General features: G+C 45.8%; 1 protein-coding gene across 5 annotated transcripts in view; it reads left to right on the top strand.

Moving 5' to 3' along the window:
• cacna1ha (calcium channel, voltage-dependent, T type, alpha 1H subunit a) overlaps positions 1-12512 on the top strand; it is a 455001-nt gene that overhangs the window by 291272 nt on the left and 151217 nt on the right. For all 5 annotated transcript variants that reach the window (XM_072481633.1, XM_072481630.1, XM_072481632.1 and 2 more), the window contains exons 12-14: positions 2814-2969; positions 5945-6032; positions 6131-6339. In XM_072481633.1, coding sequence (XP_072337734.1) covers positions 2814-2969; positions 5945-6032; positions 6131-6339 — 453 coding nt within the window. The remainder of the gene's footprint in view (positions 1-2813; positions 2970-5944; positions 6033-6130; positions 6340-12512) is intronic.

Genomic DNA, 12512 nt, shown 5'->3' with positions numbered 1-12512 from the left:
GGAGTTGTCAGAGAAATTTGGACTTTCACAAGGGGATACGTTTAGGGATCTGCAGGTTTGCAATTTCCCAAAAAAGATTTTTCTGACATTTCCTGTGGTGCCACCGTCCACGTTGTTGGAGAGGGTTCTGTTGCTGGCAGAGATGGAGGCGGGGTGTACCTCTGGGATTTATGTAGGATTATGGCAGAGGATACAGTGTTGGTGCAGGGGTTAGGGTTAGGCCCCAGGTTCGATTCTCACTTGGGTCATTGTCTGTGCGGAGACTGCACATTCTCCCCGTGTCTGCGTGGATTTCCTCCGGATGCTCCGGTTTCCTTCCACAAGTCTCGAAAGATGTGCTTGTTAAGTGAATTGGACATTCTGAGTTCTCCCTCAGTGTACCCGAACAGGCACCGGATTGTGGCGGCTAGGGGCTTTTTACAGTAACTTCATTGCAGTGTTAATGTAAGCCTACTTGTGACAATAAAGATTATTATTATTATCTGTAGGGGCTGTTCTAGAGTCTATAGAAACTTAGAAGATGACTGTCATGGGAGTGTCCCTTTAAGAAATGTTTTTGTCTTTTCACATGGTTTCAGTAATGCCATTGTGTGGGTGGAGCTGAGCTGTGACACTGAGTTTTTGCTTTCGCTTTGAGATTGGAGCTGGTTTGTGGCTCTGTGCACTTTACTTTCACTTTGAGTTTTGGACTTGGTTTTGAACTGCACAGGTTGAAAGAAGCATTTCTCTATCTTCATTTTAAAAGCTGATTCCAGACTACTTGATAACTTAAAAGAGATAATTGCTTTCCAGAAGTAATTCAAACCTGCTTTTTTCAGAAGGGGAACAGAATATCACTAACATGTCTTCTATCAGTAAGAGTCCCCTGTGCTGGGCCACATCTTTAAAGAGGGAGTTTTGGTGTATGGGATATTGTTCTTGAATTGGAACAGTTAAAGGGGGGATTCATTAAGGGTTATACATAGGTTACTGTAGCTGTGTGGGGTCTTTTTATATAAGATTTATGTAGGCTTATGTGTGTCCCAGGAGCCTCTTCACTAAAGTGCCCAACTGAGGTGAGTGTCTCTGGGATGATGGAGGGTGTAGGTGACAGCAGTGCCAAGAAGTAGGTGTTGTCCCCGGATGTGCATTGCAGGGTTGCGACAGGGGGTGTAGGACCCTGGAAGGGCCCACCACGTCACCTGGTGGGTTGCAGGGTTGAGGCTGGGGATGGGGTACACCAACCGGTCCTGCAAGACAAAAGACAAGATGCATTGTTAGATCACGGATAGGCATGATGTGGGGGGAAGGGTGAATTCACATGCATTGGGTGCTTACTTGGTTTTGCCATGCCGACCTCTGCCTCGGCAATTGCCTGCTCTCCCAGCCCACCGACTAGGTTTAATGCTCTCTGCTCTACAACAGTAAGGGGCAGCCGGTCCAGCGTGCCCCATCCGATCTTTTCCTGCTCCTGTGGTTGTGGACCACCTTCTCTTGGGGCGACAGATTATGCACAGTGTGAGACATTTGGTCATGGGCAGCAAGGAGTCTGCAGCTGATGGCCTATGTGTGCAGGGCACCTGGCCATAGTGGGCAGTATGGGTGTTGGCATATGGTGTAGGGTGAGGTGCGAAGGGGCTCCCGGCAAGTGGGTTATTGAAGCCCTCTGGGGGTGGGGGGTGCCCAGTTTAGGGTGGGGGTGTGTGGGTGGTGCCAAGGGCACGGAGGTGGTGGCTCAGCACATCTGGCCAAGGGTTGCCCATTGTGGACCAGTCTACCTGCTGCGGGCCGCATGGGGGTGGGGGAATGGAACTTGTGGGACAAAGGTGGTGCCGCCAGGGCATGTTGGTGGTGGTGACTCACCCTGGCTGCCCTGAGAAGCATGCAGCTTCTTCCAGACTGTTGCCCAGTCCTGGTTGTGGGGCCCATGGCACCTATAGCCTCTGCCACCTGCGCCCAAGCCCAGTTAGCATCTGCGGGTGACAGCCTCCTTCCCACCCCAGGGCCCCTGCCTCTCCTCAAAGGCATTGAGCAATGTCTCCAGCTCTGCATCTGGGAATCTCGGGGCTGTTCTCTGGGCTGACATTTTCTTACCTGGAAAGAGAATGTGTGGAGAGTGGAATGTTTATACGCAGCTCCAGCTGTCAGGTCAACCCCAACCGCAGCGAATCTGACGCCGACATCTGTTGGAATCACACTAGTTCCATGTGGCGCACGGGCTGGCCCATTAGCATGTTCTGAATTGCTCCGGCATTCGCAGCCCCATCGTCACCGTCGTGATTCAGTCCCAGCATCAGCACTTAGTCTCTGAAATGGAGAATCCAACTAAATTTTCAAGAATGAGTTGGATATACCTCTTTGGCTAAAGGGATCAAAGAATATGGGGAGAAAGCAGGAACAGTTTACTAAGTTGGATGATCGGCCATGATCATAATGAATGGCGGAGCAGGCTCAAAGGGCCTCCTAGTTTCTATGTAATGCTTAACTGCGTGTGCCTCGAGTATTCACCCAACACCATCACAGTTTGTACTGGCAATCTGGAGTAAGAATACAAGCCAGCATGTATCGGCACCAGTTCCCAGCTGGGAAAATGGGGACGGTTAGCAGCTGGAAGTGCATCTGGCTGTAAAACCACCTGCCAAATCGACAAGAATGATGGTGAATATGAACGTGATCAATCAGCATTTGTGGCGACCCCATACAACATGGGAAAAGCCAAAGAGGACGGAAAATAAGCCAAATAGGAAGGAAAAGGAAAAAATGTGGAATAAGAACATGGACACGTCTCCATAGCTTCATGTTGAAATAGTAATATCAAGTTCTTTGTCCTTTAGATCCTTACTCAGGAGGATTGGAATGCAGTCCTGTATAATGGAATGGCCTCCACCTCACCCTGGGCTGCTCTCTACTTTGTGGCATTAATGACATTTGGCAACTATGTGCTTTTCAACTTGCTGGTTGCTATTCTTGTGGAAGGCTTCCAAGCAGAGGTAAGTTGTGTCTTAAACTTTTCTTCAGTCATTGTATGGTCTCCTTTCATCATTATTTAGTGTCTTCTCTTTCTGTATTCTCCCCTAGTCCATCAATGGCAGCTGTGCATTTAGCCATTACAATCCTGTCTTTTGAAATTCTCTCTTTGGTTCCCTCTGCCGTGTCTCTGTCTTTCATAAACCTCCCTGAAAATTATTATCAATCATATCTTTGGTTCTCTGTCCTTGCTTCCTCATTCTGCCTCTCCTTTTCCAGCCCCCATCGTAGTGCCCACCAAACACCCTACCTCCTTACCAAAAGCACTTGATTCATAACCCTGACGATTACAAGATTTCTGGTGCATATTTAGACATCTCTTAAATTAGTTGAGGGTTTCTATCTCCATTCCCTTTCAGGCAGTGAGTTCCAGACCCCTAACGCCCTCTGTGTGAAATAGTTTCCTCATCTCCTCTCCAATCCTTCTATCAGTCACTTGAAATCTATGCTCCCTAGTTACTGACATCTACGCTGAGGGAAATAGGGCCTTCTCATCAACTCTATATTGGCCCCTCATAACCTTGTACAATTCAATCAAATCTCCCTTCTGCCTCCTATGTTCCAAGGAAAACAACCCCAGCTTATCCCTTCTTCTCCTCTGTACCCTCTCTAAGTGCAATTACATCTTTTCTGTCATGAGGTGACCAGAGCTGCATGTATTATTCAAGTTGTGAACTACCTAGTGTGTTATATAGCTCCAGCATATCTTCACTGCTCTTGTGGACTATGCCCATAGTGGAAAGTATTCTTTATGCCCTCTTAACCACCTTATCAACCTGTTCTACTTTCAGGGATCTGTGGACTGTATTCCAAGGTCTCAGACTTCCTCTACACCTTTCAGTATCCTCCTATTAATTGTGTATTTCTTTACCTTGTTTGAGAGATTAAACAGTTTGGGCTTATACTTCCTGGAGTTTAGAAGAATGAGAGGGGACCTGATCGAGGTATATAAAATACTAAAAGGGGTTGATAAAGTAAACGTAGACCAAATGTTCCCCCTTGTGGGGCAATCTAGAACGAGAGGTCACAGACATATGTTGAGAGGTGGTAGATTTAAAACTGAGATGAGGAGGAACTACTTCTCGCAGAGGGTGGTGAATTTGTGGAACTCGCTGCTCCATAGTGTGGTGGAGTCTGAATCATTAAATGGTTTGAAGAAGGAGATAGGTATATTTCTGATTTTAAAAACGAGTTAAAGGGACATTGGGAATAGGCAGGAAGGTGGATTTGATGCCAGGAAGAGATCAGCTATGATCTGGTTGAATGGTGGAGCAGGCTCGAAGGGCTGAATTACCTACTTCTGCTCCTAATTCCTATGTTCCTGTGACCTCCCCAAATGCATCACCTCGCATTTCCCCAGATTGAATTCCATTTCCCACTTTTCTACCATCTGACCAATCCATGGATATCTTCCTTCAGTCTACAGCTACACTCCTTACTTTCAGCCACGTGGTAAATTTTTGTGTCATCTGAAAACTTATTGATAAAGCAAGGGATCTAGTATTGAGCAATGTGGAATCCCACTGAAAATGGCCTTCCAGTCGCAAGAACACCCGTCAACCATTACTCTTTGTGTCCTGCCACTGAGCCAAATTTGTATCCAGCTTGCAACATTCCCCTGGATCCCATGGGCTTTTATTTTTTTTAACCAGCCTGCCATGTGGGACCTTGTCAAAAACTTTGCCAAAATCTATGCAGTCCATGTCAATTGCATAATTCTCATCTATACTTCTTGTTACCTCTGCAGAAAATTCTATCAAGTTAGTCTGACACTATTTTCCCTGAACAAATTCATGCTGACTGTCCTTGACAGTTTAGCCTGTCTTTCACATAGACTCCAATAATTTTCCCACTACCGAGATTAGAATGACTAGCCCATAATTATTCAGTCTATCCCTCATTCTGTTTTTAAACCAATGTATAATGTTCGCAGTCTTCCAATACACTTGCACCACACCTGCGTTGAGTGATGATTCGATAATGGTGGGGTTAGAATTGTTACATTATGAGGACAGATTGTATAAACTAAGCCTGTATTCCATTGAATGTGGAAGCTGGGGGTGGGGGGGTTGATATAATTAACGTGTTTAAAGCATTTGATAGGCAAGTTAGATATAAACTGTTTCTTCTGGTGGGAAGTCCAGAACAAGATGGGTGGCATGCTAGCACAGTGGTTAGCATTGTTGTTTCACAGCACCAGGGTACCAGGTTTTATTCCCGGCATGAGTCACTGTCTGTGCAGAGTCTGCAAGTTCTCCCCGTGTCTGTGTGGGTTTCCTCCGGGTGCTCCGGTTTCCTCCCACAAGTCCCGAAAGACGTGCTTGTTAGGTAATTTAGACATTCTGAATTCTCTCTCTGTGTACCCGAACAGGTGCCAGAGTGTGGCGACTAGGGACTTTTCATACTAACTCCATTGCTGTGTTAATGTAAGGCTACTTGTGACAATAATAAAAGAAAAGGAAGAGAAGGAAAAAAAGTCTTAAAATTAGTGCCGGGTAATTTAGGGGTGACATCAGGAAGCATACTTTCACACTAAAGGAGGTGGAATTGTGGAATTCTCTCTCTCAAAAGTCTGTCATTGTTATGTCAATTGAACATTCTGCAGTTGAGATAGATAGAATTTTGTTAGGCATGGGATAATGAACAAAGGCATAGAAATTAGCATGATCCAATTGAATGCTCAAGGGGTTGAATACCCGATCCCTATGATTGTTCATTTTGCTTAGCTGGCACTTTCAAGAACAGACACTGATAAAATAACTATTTATTTTATTTCCTTGTTCAAATGTTTAAAGTGTGAATATTAGCAGGCAAACGTGTAAACTCTTGGCTGAAATTGTGAGGCAGCAGCCCATTTATTTTTCTAACCTTATAACAGATATTACAAGTTGCTGTTTATTATTAGTATTAATCTTTGCATATTAAATTAATATTTCAGGGTGATGCCAACAGATCAGATACAGATGAAGAAAAAACATCTGCTAATTTTGATGATGAGTGTGAGCGATTTAAAGATCATTCTTCTGGTGAGAGTGCCTAAGAATAACTGTTGGTTGCTGATTGTATTGAGAAAACTCCCTTTTGGAATTGCTGCCTCTCTTAATACCCGTTCTACTATCTGCAGAATTAAAAATGTATTCGGTCGTCATGACATCAAATGGACATTTGGATTCGCGAAGCAGCATACCACCACCGATTATCATGCGTACTGCTGCTACGCCCATGCCTACACCAAAGAGTTCACCATATATGGATTCAGTTCACACTTACTTGGAGTCCAGAAGGGGCAGCAGTGCTTCCATTGATCCGACGAATTATGACCAGAGATCTTTGGTAAGCTGCTGAGTTGCACAACTCTTGCATATTTACTTTTTGGCACTTGTGTAGGTGTCTTTCTATATACTACTGTCAGAAAATATTTATTATGTACATTATTGGATGCCAATCAAGTCACCTTGGGGTAATATTTTAGAAACACTACAGTGAATTGATGCCAAGCAGAATCGGAAAAAGTACACTTATTTAACTTTACAAATTGCGCACAAATTGTTTGTCAATTTGAAGGAAATATGTTGAACTCTGAAGCAAACAATAAAAAGACAGCTTTGAGTAAATTTTCAAAAGAAGTTAAACAGTCATTACTTGACAACACTCAGGGTGAGAACTTGGGACCATTCACACCTGTTTATTGGGGATTTTAAATGCATTTGGAGTGCCAAAATGTTGTCCGAGGCCAAAACATTTGTAGCATAAATTGCATTGAGTACCATATTGGTAAGGGTGTGTATTACTGACTTGATGCCAGTAATGCTCAACTCTTGTGGTGCTCCATGTATCTGCTGCCCTTGACCTTCTGGATGGTAGATGTCCTGGGTTTGGAAGATGCTGTTGGAAGAGACTTGGTAAGTTGCAGCAGTGCATTTTGTAGATGGTACACACAGCTACCACTGGATGTTGGTGGTGGAGGGAATGAATATTTAATGCAGTGATAGGTTGAGTGCCAATCAAGTGGGCTGTTATGTCCTCGATGGTATTGAGCTTCTTGAGTGTTGTTGGAGCTGCACTCATCCAGGCAAGAGGCACCTAGTCATTCACGCTCCTGACTTTAGTCTTGTTGATGGTGGCCAGTCTTTTGGGTGTCAGCGATTCACTAACACCAACAGACAGCTGTTCAAGCACACTGACAATCTCCATGGCCATCTGTTCCGCACGACAGCCAGACTGCCCCCCCCCCGCCAGTCACCCCACCCCGCGCACTGAACCTGTGCATCACAGTGCTCATTCAGATGTGTTCTGTGCACACTTACATGAGCTGTGCACACATACAAGCCCCATACAAGCCCCAATATTGAAACAATGTATATACCTATTACCCCTGGAGCTCTGTGTAGATGAACCAAACTGCTCTCAACTTGCCAGAATGCAGCAGATCATTGAATCTTTTCAATCTGCACTGAACCCATAAGCACTGATGAGATTTCCTGCAATTTGACTCCAGGCCTTCTTGGTTGCTTAAGGGGCACTGAGGTGACCAACTAGGTAGAGAATTGGTTTCTTCTGTACCTCTTCCCCAAAGCATGAAGGTCCTTCTCAGAAATACATGAGGCCACTGACTCATTCCTTTTCCCACCTCTCGTTTGTGTGACATTTTATGAATAAAAATGTAAGGTAAAAAGGGTCATGAACAATTCCGATTACAATGCTCTCATTCGCTTTTTTGTGCTGGCAGGCATTAACCATCTTCATCATATCATCAATGATTATTGGTAAGATGTAGTGGAGAAACAGGCTCTGTACTAATGCTTGGTGTCACATTTGTGGCAGCAGCATGCTGTGTTCCATGACCACTGACAGCCCTCCTGGGGGGTTTCCTTCCGTTTAGTCACACTGTTATGCAGCTGACTACATAACTGCATAATATCTGTACCAGGTGGTGGTAGCAAGCTGATGGCATCTCCACGGCTGTGTGCTGAGAATCCACATCCTGCTTCCAGTGATTCAGTAGAGGGCACTTTGATTAGGCAGCAACAATGATAATTCTGCCATAGGGAAAGTTCATGATGGGCCATCTATTCCAAGGTCAGCCAACATTTACATAGTAAGAAGTCTTACAACACCAGGTTAAAGTCCAACAGGTTTGTTTCAATGTCACTAGCTTTCGGAGCGCTGCCCGTTCCTCAGGTGAATGAAGAGGTATGTTCCAGAAATATATATATGGACAGATTCAAAGCACACACTGCTCACCCCAGTCCAACGCCGGCATCTCCACATCATAACATTTACATAATAACACTTACAGCTTTGACACTCAACTAACAAGGCAATGACGTCTCTCTGAGGCACAGTGACTTCACCATTGATGATTTCAATGGACCTTTAAGAAGGCTGCTTTCAATCTTCGCCCAAGTCACCCAACCCACAACAGACCTGTCTCCAACCCTTCACTACTTCCGAGGTCACCCGCCTTTACTCCTATGTAACCCACCCTTCACAAACTGAAAATTAGAAGTATGGGCCACCAATTTTGATGGTCGGCTCACAGAGCCGAGAATTCTCCTATCTATGGAGAAACATCTGCGTGGAGTAGTGTAGCAGGTGCTAAGGAAGTTTTATTTGTTCATGCGATGTGGACATTACTGGCAAGCCCAGCATTAATTGCCCATCACTAATTGCTCTTGAGAAGGTGTTAGTGAGCCACTTTCCTGACCCACTGCATTCCATGTGGTGTAGGTATGCTCAATGTGGCGTTTAGGGGGGGTGTTCCAGGATTTTGACCGAGTGGCAATGAATGAATGAATGGTGAAACACTTCCAGATGCAGGTGGTGTGTGGACTGAGGGAGATCTTGCAAGTGGTGGTGTTCCATGCCCCTGCTGCCTTGTTCTTCTTGACCGCAGATTTGGACGGTGCTCTTGATGAATCCTTGGAAGTTGCTGGAGTGACTCTCGTAGATAGCACACACTGCTGTCACTGGACGCCAGTGTGGAGGGAGTGAATGTTTAAGGAGGTGAATGGGGTGTCAATCAAGCAGGCTGCTTTTTTCTGGATGGTATTGAGCTCCCTGAGTATTGGTGAAGCTGCACACATCCAGACAAGCATATTCCATCACATTCCTGACTTGTCCCTTGTAGATGGTGAAATGGCTTTGAAGAGGAGATGAGTTACTCGCCACAGAATTCCTAACTTCACACCTGTTTTTCAACTGTAGTGAAGTTGGCTGTGATAAGAGGATTAGGTATGACAATATGCTACCATCCTTTACACTTTTAGGCCTGCCACTGGCCATGGCTTCAGCAATGAGTGGCCCAGTAATGGCCAGCACAGTTTCCTTTATGGGAGTTAGGACATGCAAGTGAAACTGAGTCCTTTTGATTAACTCCTGCTTTCTCCACTTGTGGATTACCTCCTCATGCAAGAGAATGGAAAGTGTGTCAATGACTGTTGTGCAATCTGTTTAGCTGATATGGCAATAGTTGGCAATGTGTGCAATTTATGATGTGTGAGTGTGAGGCTTATAGCAACACTAAGTGTGTGAGGTTCTGTTGGAGTATTTGAATGTCGGGTATGAATTCTAATTGATAGAAATTGTTAACGAGAGAGTGATAGATGTGGTGAATTGAGCAGTTTCTGAGATAAAGGTGTGGTTAGTAGGATTTAAAATTTGAAGATGCATGCATTGACCTGGGCCATTCATGTGAGGTTATTGTACTTCTTGTGTCATAGAGTCCAGGCCCTCAGGCAGTGACACCTGACATTTCCCTATCTTCTCCTAACTTCTAAGTATGTCTTAAGGGGGTCCTGGCCCCTGCAAACATATTTCTCCTCATTTCCAACTCCTCCACCAAGCCCTCCTGTGTGATGTCTAAAATCCTTGGAACTTGTTGTCTCGTGTGTACTGCCGTTTGTCAATATTTCCCAGGCTAGAGTCATTTACACCTGCTCTAACCACAGTGGGCTTTGTTTTCAATTACTTTTAGTGTTGATTCTCTTCTGACATGTCTAGCCAATCAACAGTGCACTGAGTAGTGGTTGGACATGGAAATTGTGCAGAGAATCTCTCCCAATTTGTTACTTGTACAATAGTGAACATCATATAACATTTTATATGGTAAAGATTGAAAAATGTAGATTAACATTCAGTGTCTTTATTCCCGTAAATTATAAAAATCTCACCTGTTAAACAATTCATCGCTTTTCAAAGCATCAGAGACCATAACATGCTGGTGAATGAAAGGAAGGTATTAAATTTTAATCATTCCTCGTTTTTAAAAGTTCATTCTATCCAATTAATCTCTCTGATGGAGAATTATTCAATGACGTTAAATGCACGTTTAATCAACTATGAAGTATAACCATTTTTCTCATGCATAAGACAGTTGATTTCATATAATTTACTTTCCACTGTTCCTACACATTTAAAAAATCCTCTGTTTAACTGTTCATGAAAAACAAACAAGCTGATCTAAAGTCTACTTTTCTCTTCCCTCAATCTATTCCCCTAATTTTATTTCTTGTTCTAAAATTCATTTCATCAATTATATTCTCCAAATCAGCACGTTTTCACATTGTTTGCTTCTATTGATTTCAGTATCCATTATGCACACATTACATTAGCTTCCAATCTGTCACGATCTCTCTCTCAATCTTACACTCCACTCTACTTCCTCCAGAACTCAACCTTACATTTGCTGATCTTCCCTTGAGATTTCTTCTGTATGATATCTGGCTGACGTTTTCTTTTTTCCTTTCTCACTTCAAGTTTGCTTTCTCTCTATCACTTAACCAGCTATTTTTTGTTTTTGCTCAGGTTTTTATTGAGCTCACCTCCATTCATTTTTTCTGTGGTACTAACTATTGCTATCACTGTGGATCTTTCTCCATCCTGTGGGCATTATTTCCATTGTGCCTGCAATTTTCTTTTGCCATTGTTCGGTTTCACTGTTGCGAGACTGCACAACCCTTTGCTCCACCTCAACCATTGGCTCCACAATATATTTTGTGCTGAAAACGCCACATTTCCTGCTACGTGTGAACCAACACTTGCGTGTCATCCATTAATCTGTAAGACATTTGGCATGTTCAATACACAGTCACATACCTGGAATCGCAGAGAAAAATTAACCCCATTTTTTGCCTGCTCCTGACTCTATCCACTGCATCATTCCCACCTCCTATTTTATTTTCCTGCTGTCAGAATTAGATTTCAGCTGCCAATTGAGATCTGGGCCGGGATTCTCCCCAACCGGCGGGGCGGGGGGTCCCGGCGGGATGGAGTGGCGGGAACCACTCCGGCGTTGGGCCGCCCCAAAGGTACGGATTTCTCCGCACCTTTACGGGCCAAGCCCTCACCTTGAGGCGCTAGCCCCCGCCGGAGTGGTTGGCGTTCCGCCGGCTGGCAGGAAAGGCCTTTGGCGCCACGCCAGCCGGGGCCGAGAGGGCTTCGCCGGCCAGCGGAAGTCCGCGCATGCGTGGGAGCGTCAGCGGCTGCTGATGTCATCCCCGCGCATGCACGGGGGGGAGGGGTGTTGGCTCTTCCGCGTCGGCCATGGTGAAGGCTCTGACCGAGGCGGAGGGAAAAGAGTGCCCCCACGGCACAGGCCCGCCCGCGGATCGGAGGGCACCGATCGCGGGCCAGGCCACCGAGGGGGCACCCCCCCGGGGCCAGATCGCCCCGCGTACCCCCAGGACCCCAGAGCCCACCCGCGCCGCCTGGTCCTGCCGGTAAGAGAGGTGGTTTGATTCTCGCCGGCGGGACTGGCACTCCAGCAGCGAGAATTCTGCCCATTGCGGGCCGGAAAATCGCCGGGGGGGGCTTGCCGACCTGCGCGGCGCGATTCCCACCCCCCGTCGAATATCTGGTGCCGGAGAATTCGGCAACCGGCGGGGGGGCGGGGGGGATTCTCGTCAGCCCCCGGTGATTCTCCGTCCCGGCGGGGGGGGGTCAGAGAATCCCGCCCCATGAATTTAAGTACACCTTGTCCGGTAGTAATAATAACAATCTTTATTAGTGTCACAGGTAGGCCTACATTAACACTGCAGTGAAGTTACTGTGCAAATCCCCTAGTCACTATACTCTGACGCCTGTTCGGATATACTGTGAGAGAATTCAGAATGTCCAATTCACCTAACAGCATGACTTTCGGGACTAGTGGGAGGAAACCGGAGCACCCGGAGGAAACCCACGCAGACATGGGGAGAATATGCAGACTCCACACAGACAGTGACCCAAGTCGGAAATTGAACCTGGTTCCCTGGCGCTGTGAAGCAACAGTGCTAACTGTGGTGGTATGTCTTAGGGGTAATACGGTACACCATGAATGCCGAGGAGCTATTGGAGGACAGATGCTGGGTCCTGATTGTATCTGCCGCCTACTGGGCTCCACCCAGATAGGCGGGGTAGAAGAACCCGGTTTGCTCCCAGCAGCTGCATTCTGTGACTGAGCTGCTGGGGAACAAGTCTGCTCAATAAAGCCTCGATTGAAGTTCTCTACGTCTCGCCTCGTGTGT

The sequence above is a fragment of the Scyliorhinus torazame genome, chromosome 17 (genome assembly GCF_047496885.1).
Source record: "Scyliorhinus torazame isolate Kashiwa2021f chromosome 17, sScyTor2.1, whole genome shotgun sequence".
In the NCBI taxonomy this organism is placed as follows: Eukaryota; Metazoa; Chordata; class Chondrichthyes; order Carcharhiniformes; family Scyliorhinidae; genus Scyliorhinus; species Scyliorhinus torazame.
Note: the sequence above shows the minus strand (reverse complement) of the source record. Positions and strands in the feature narration are given on the sequence as shown.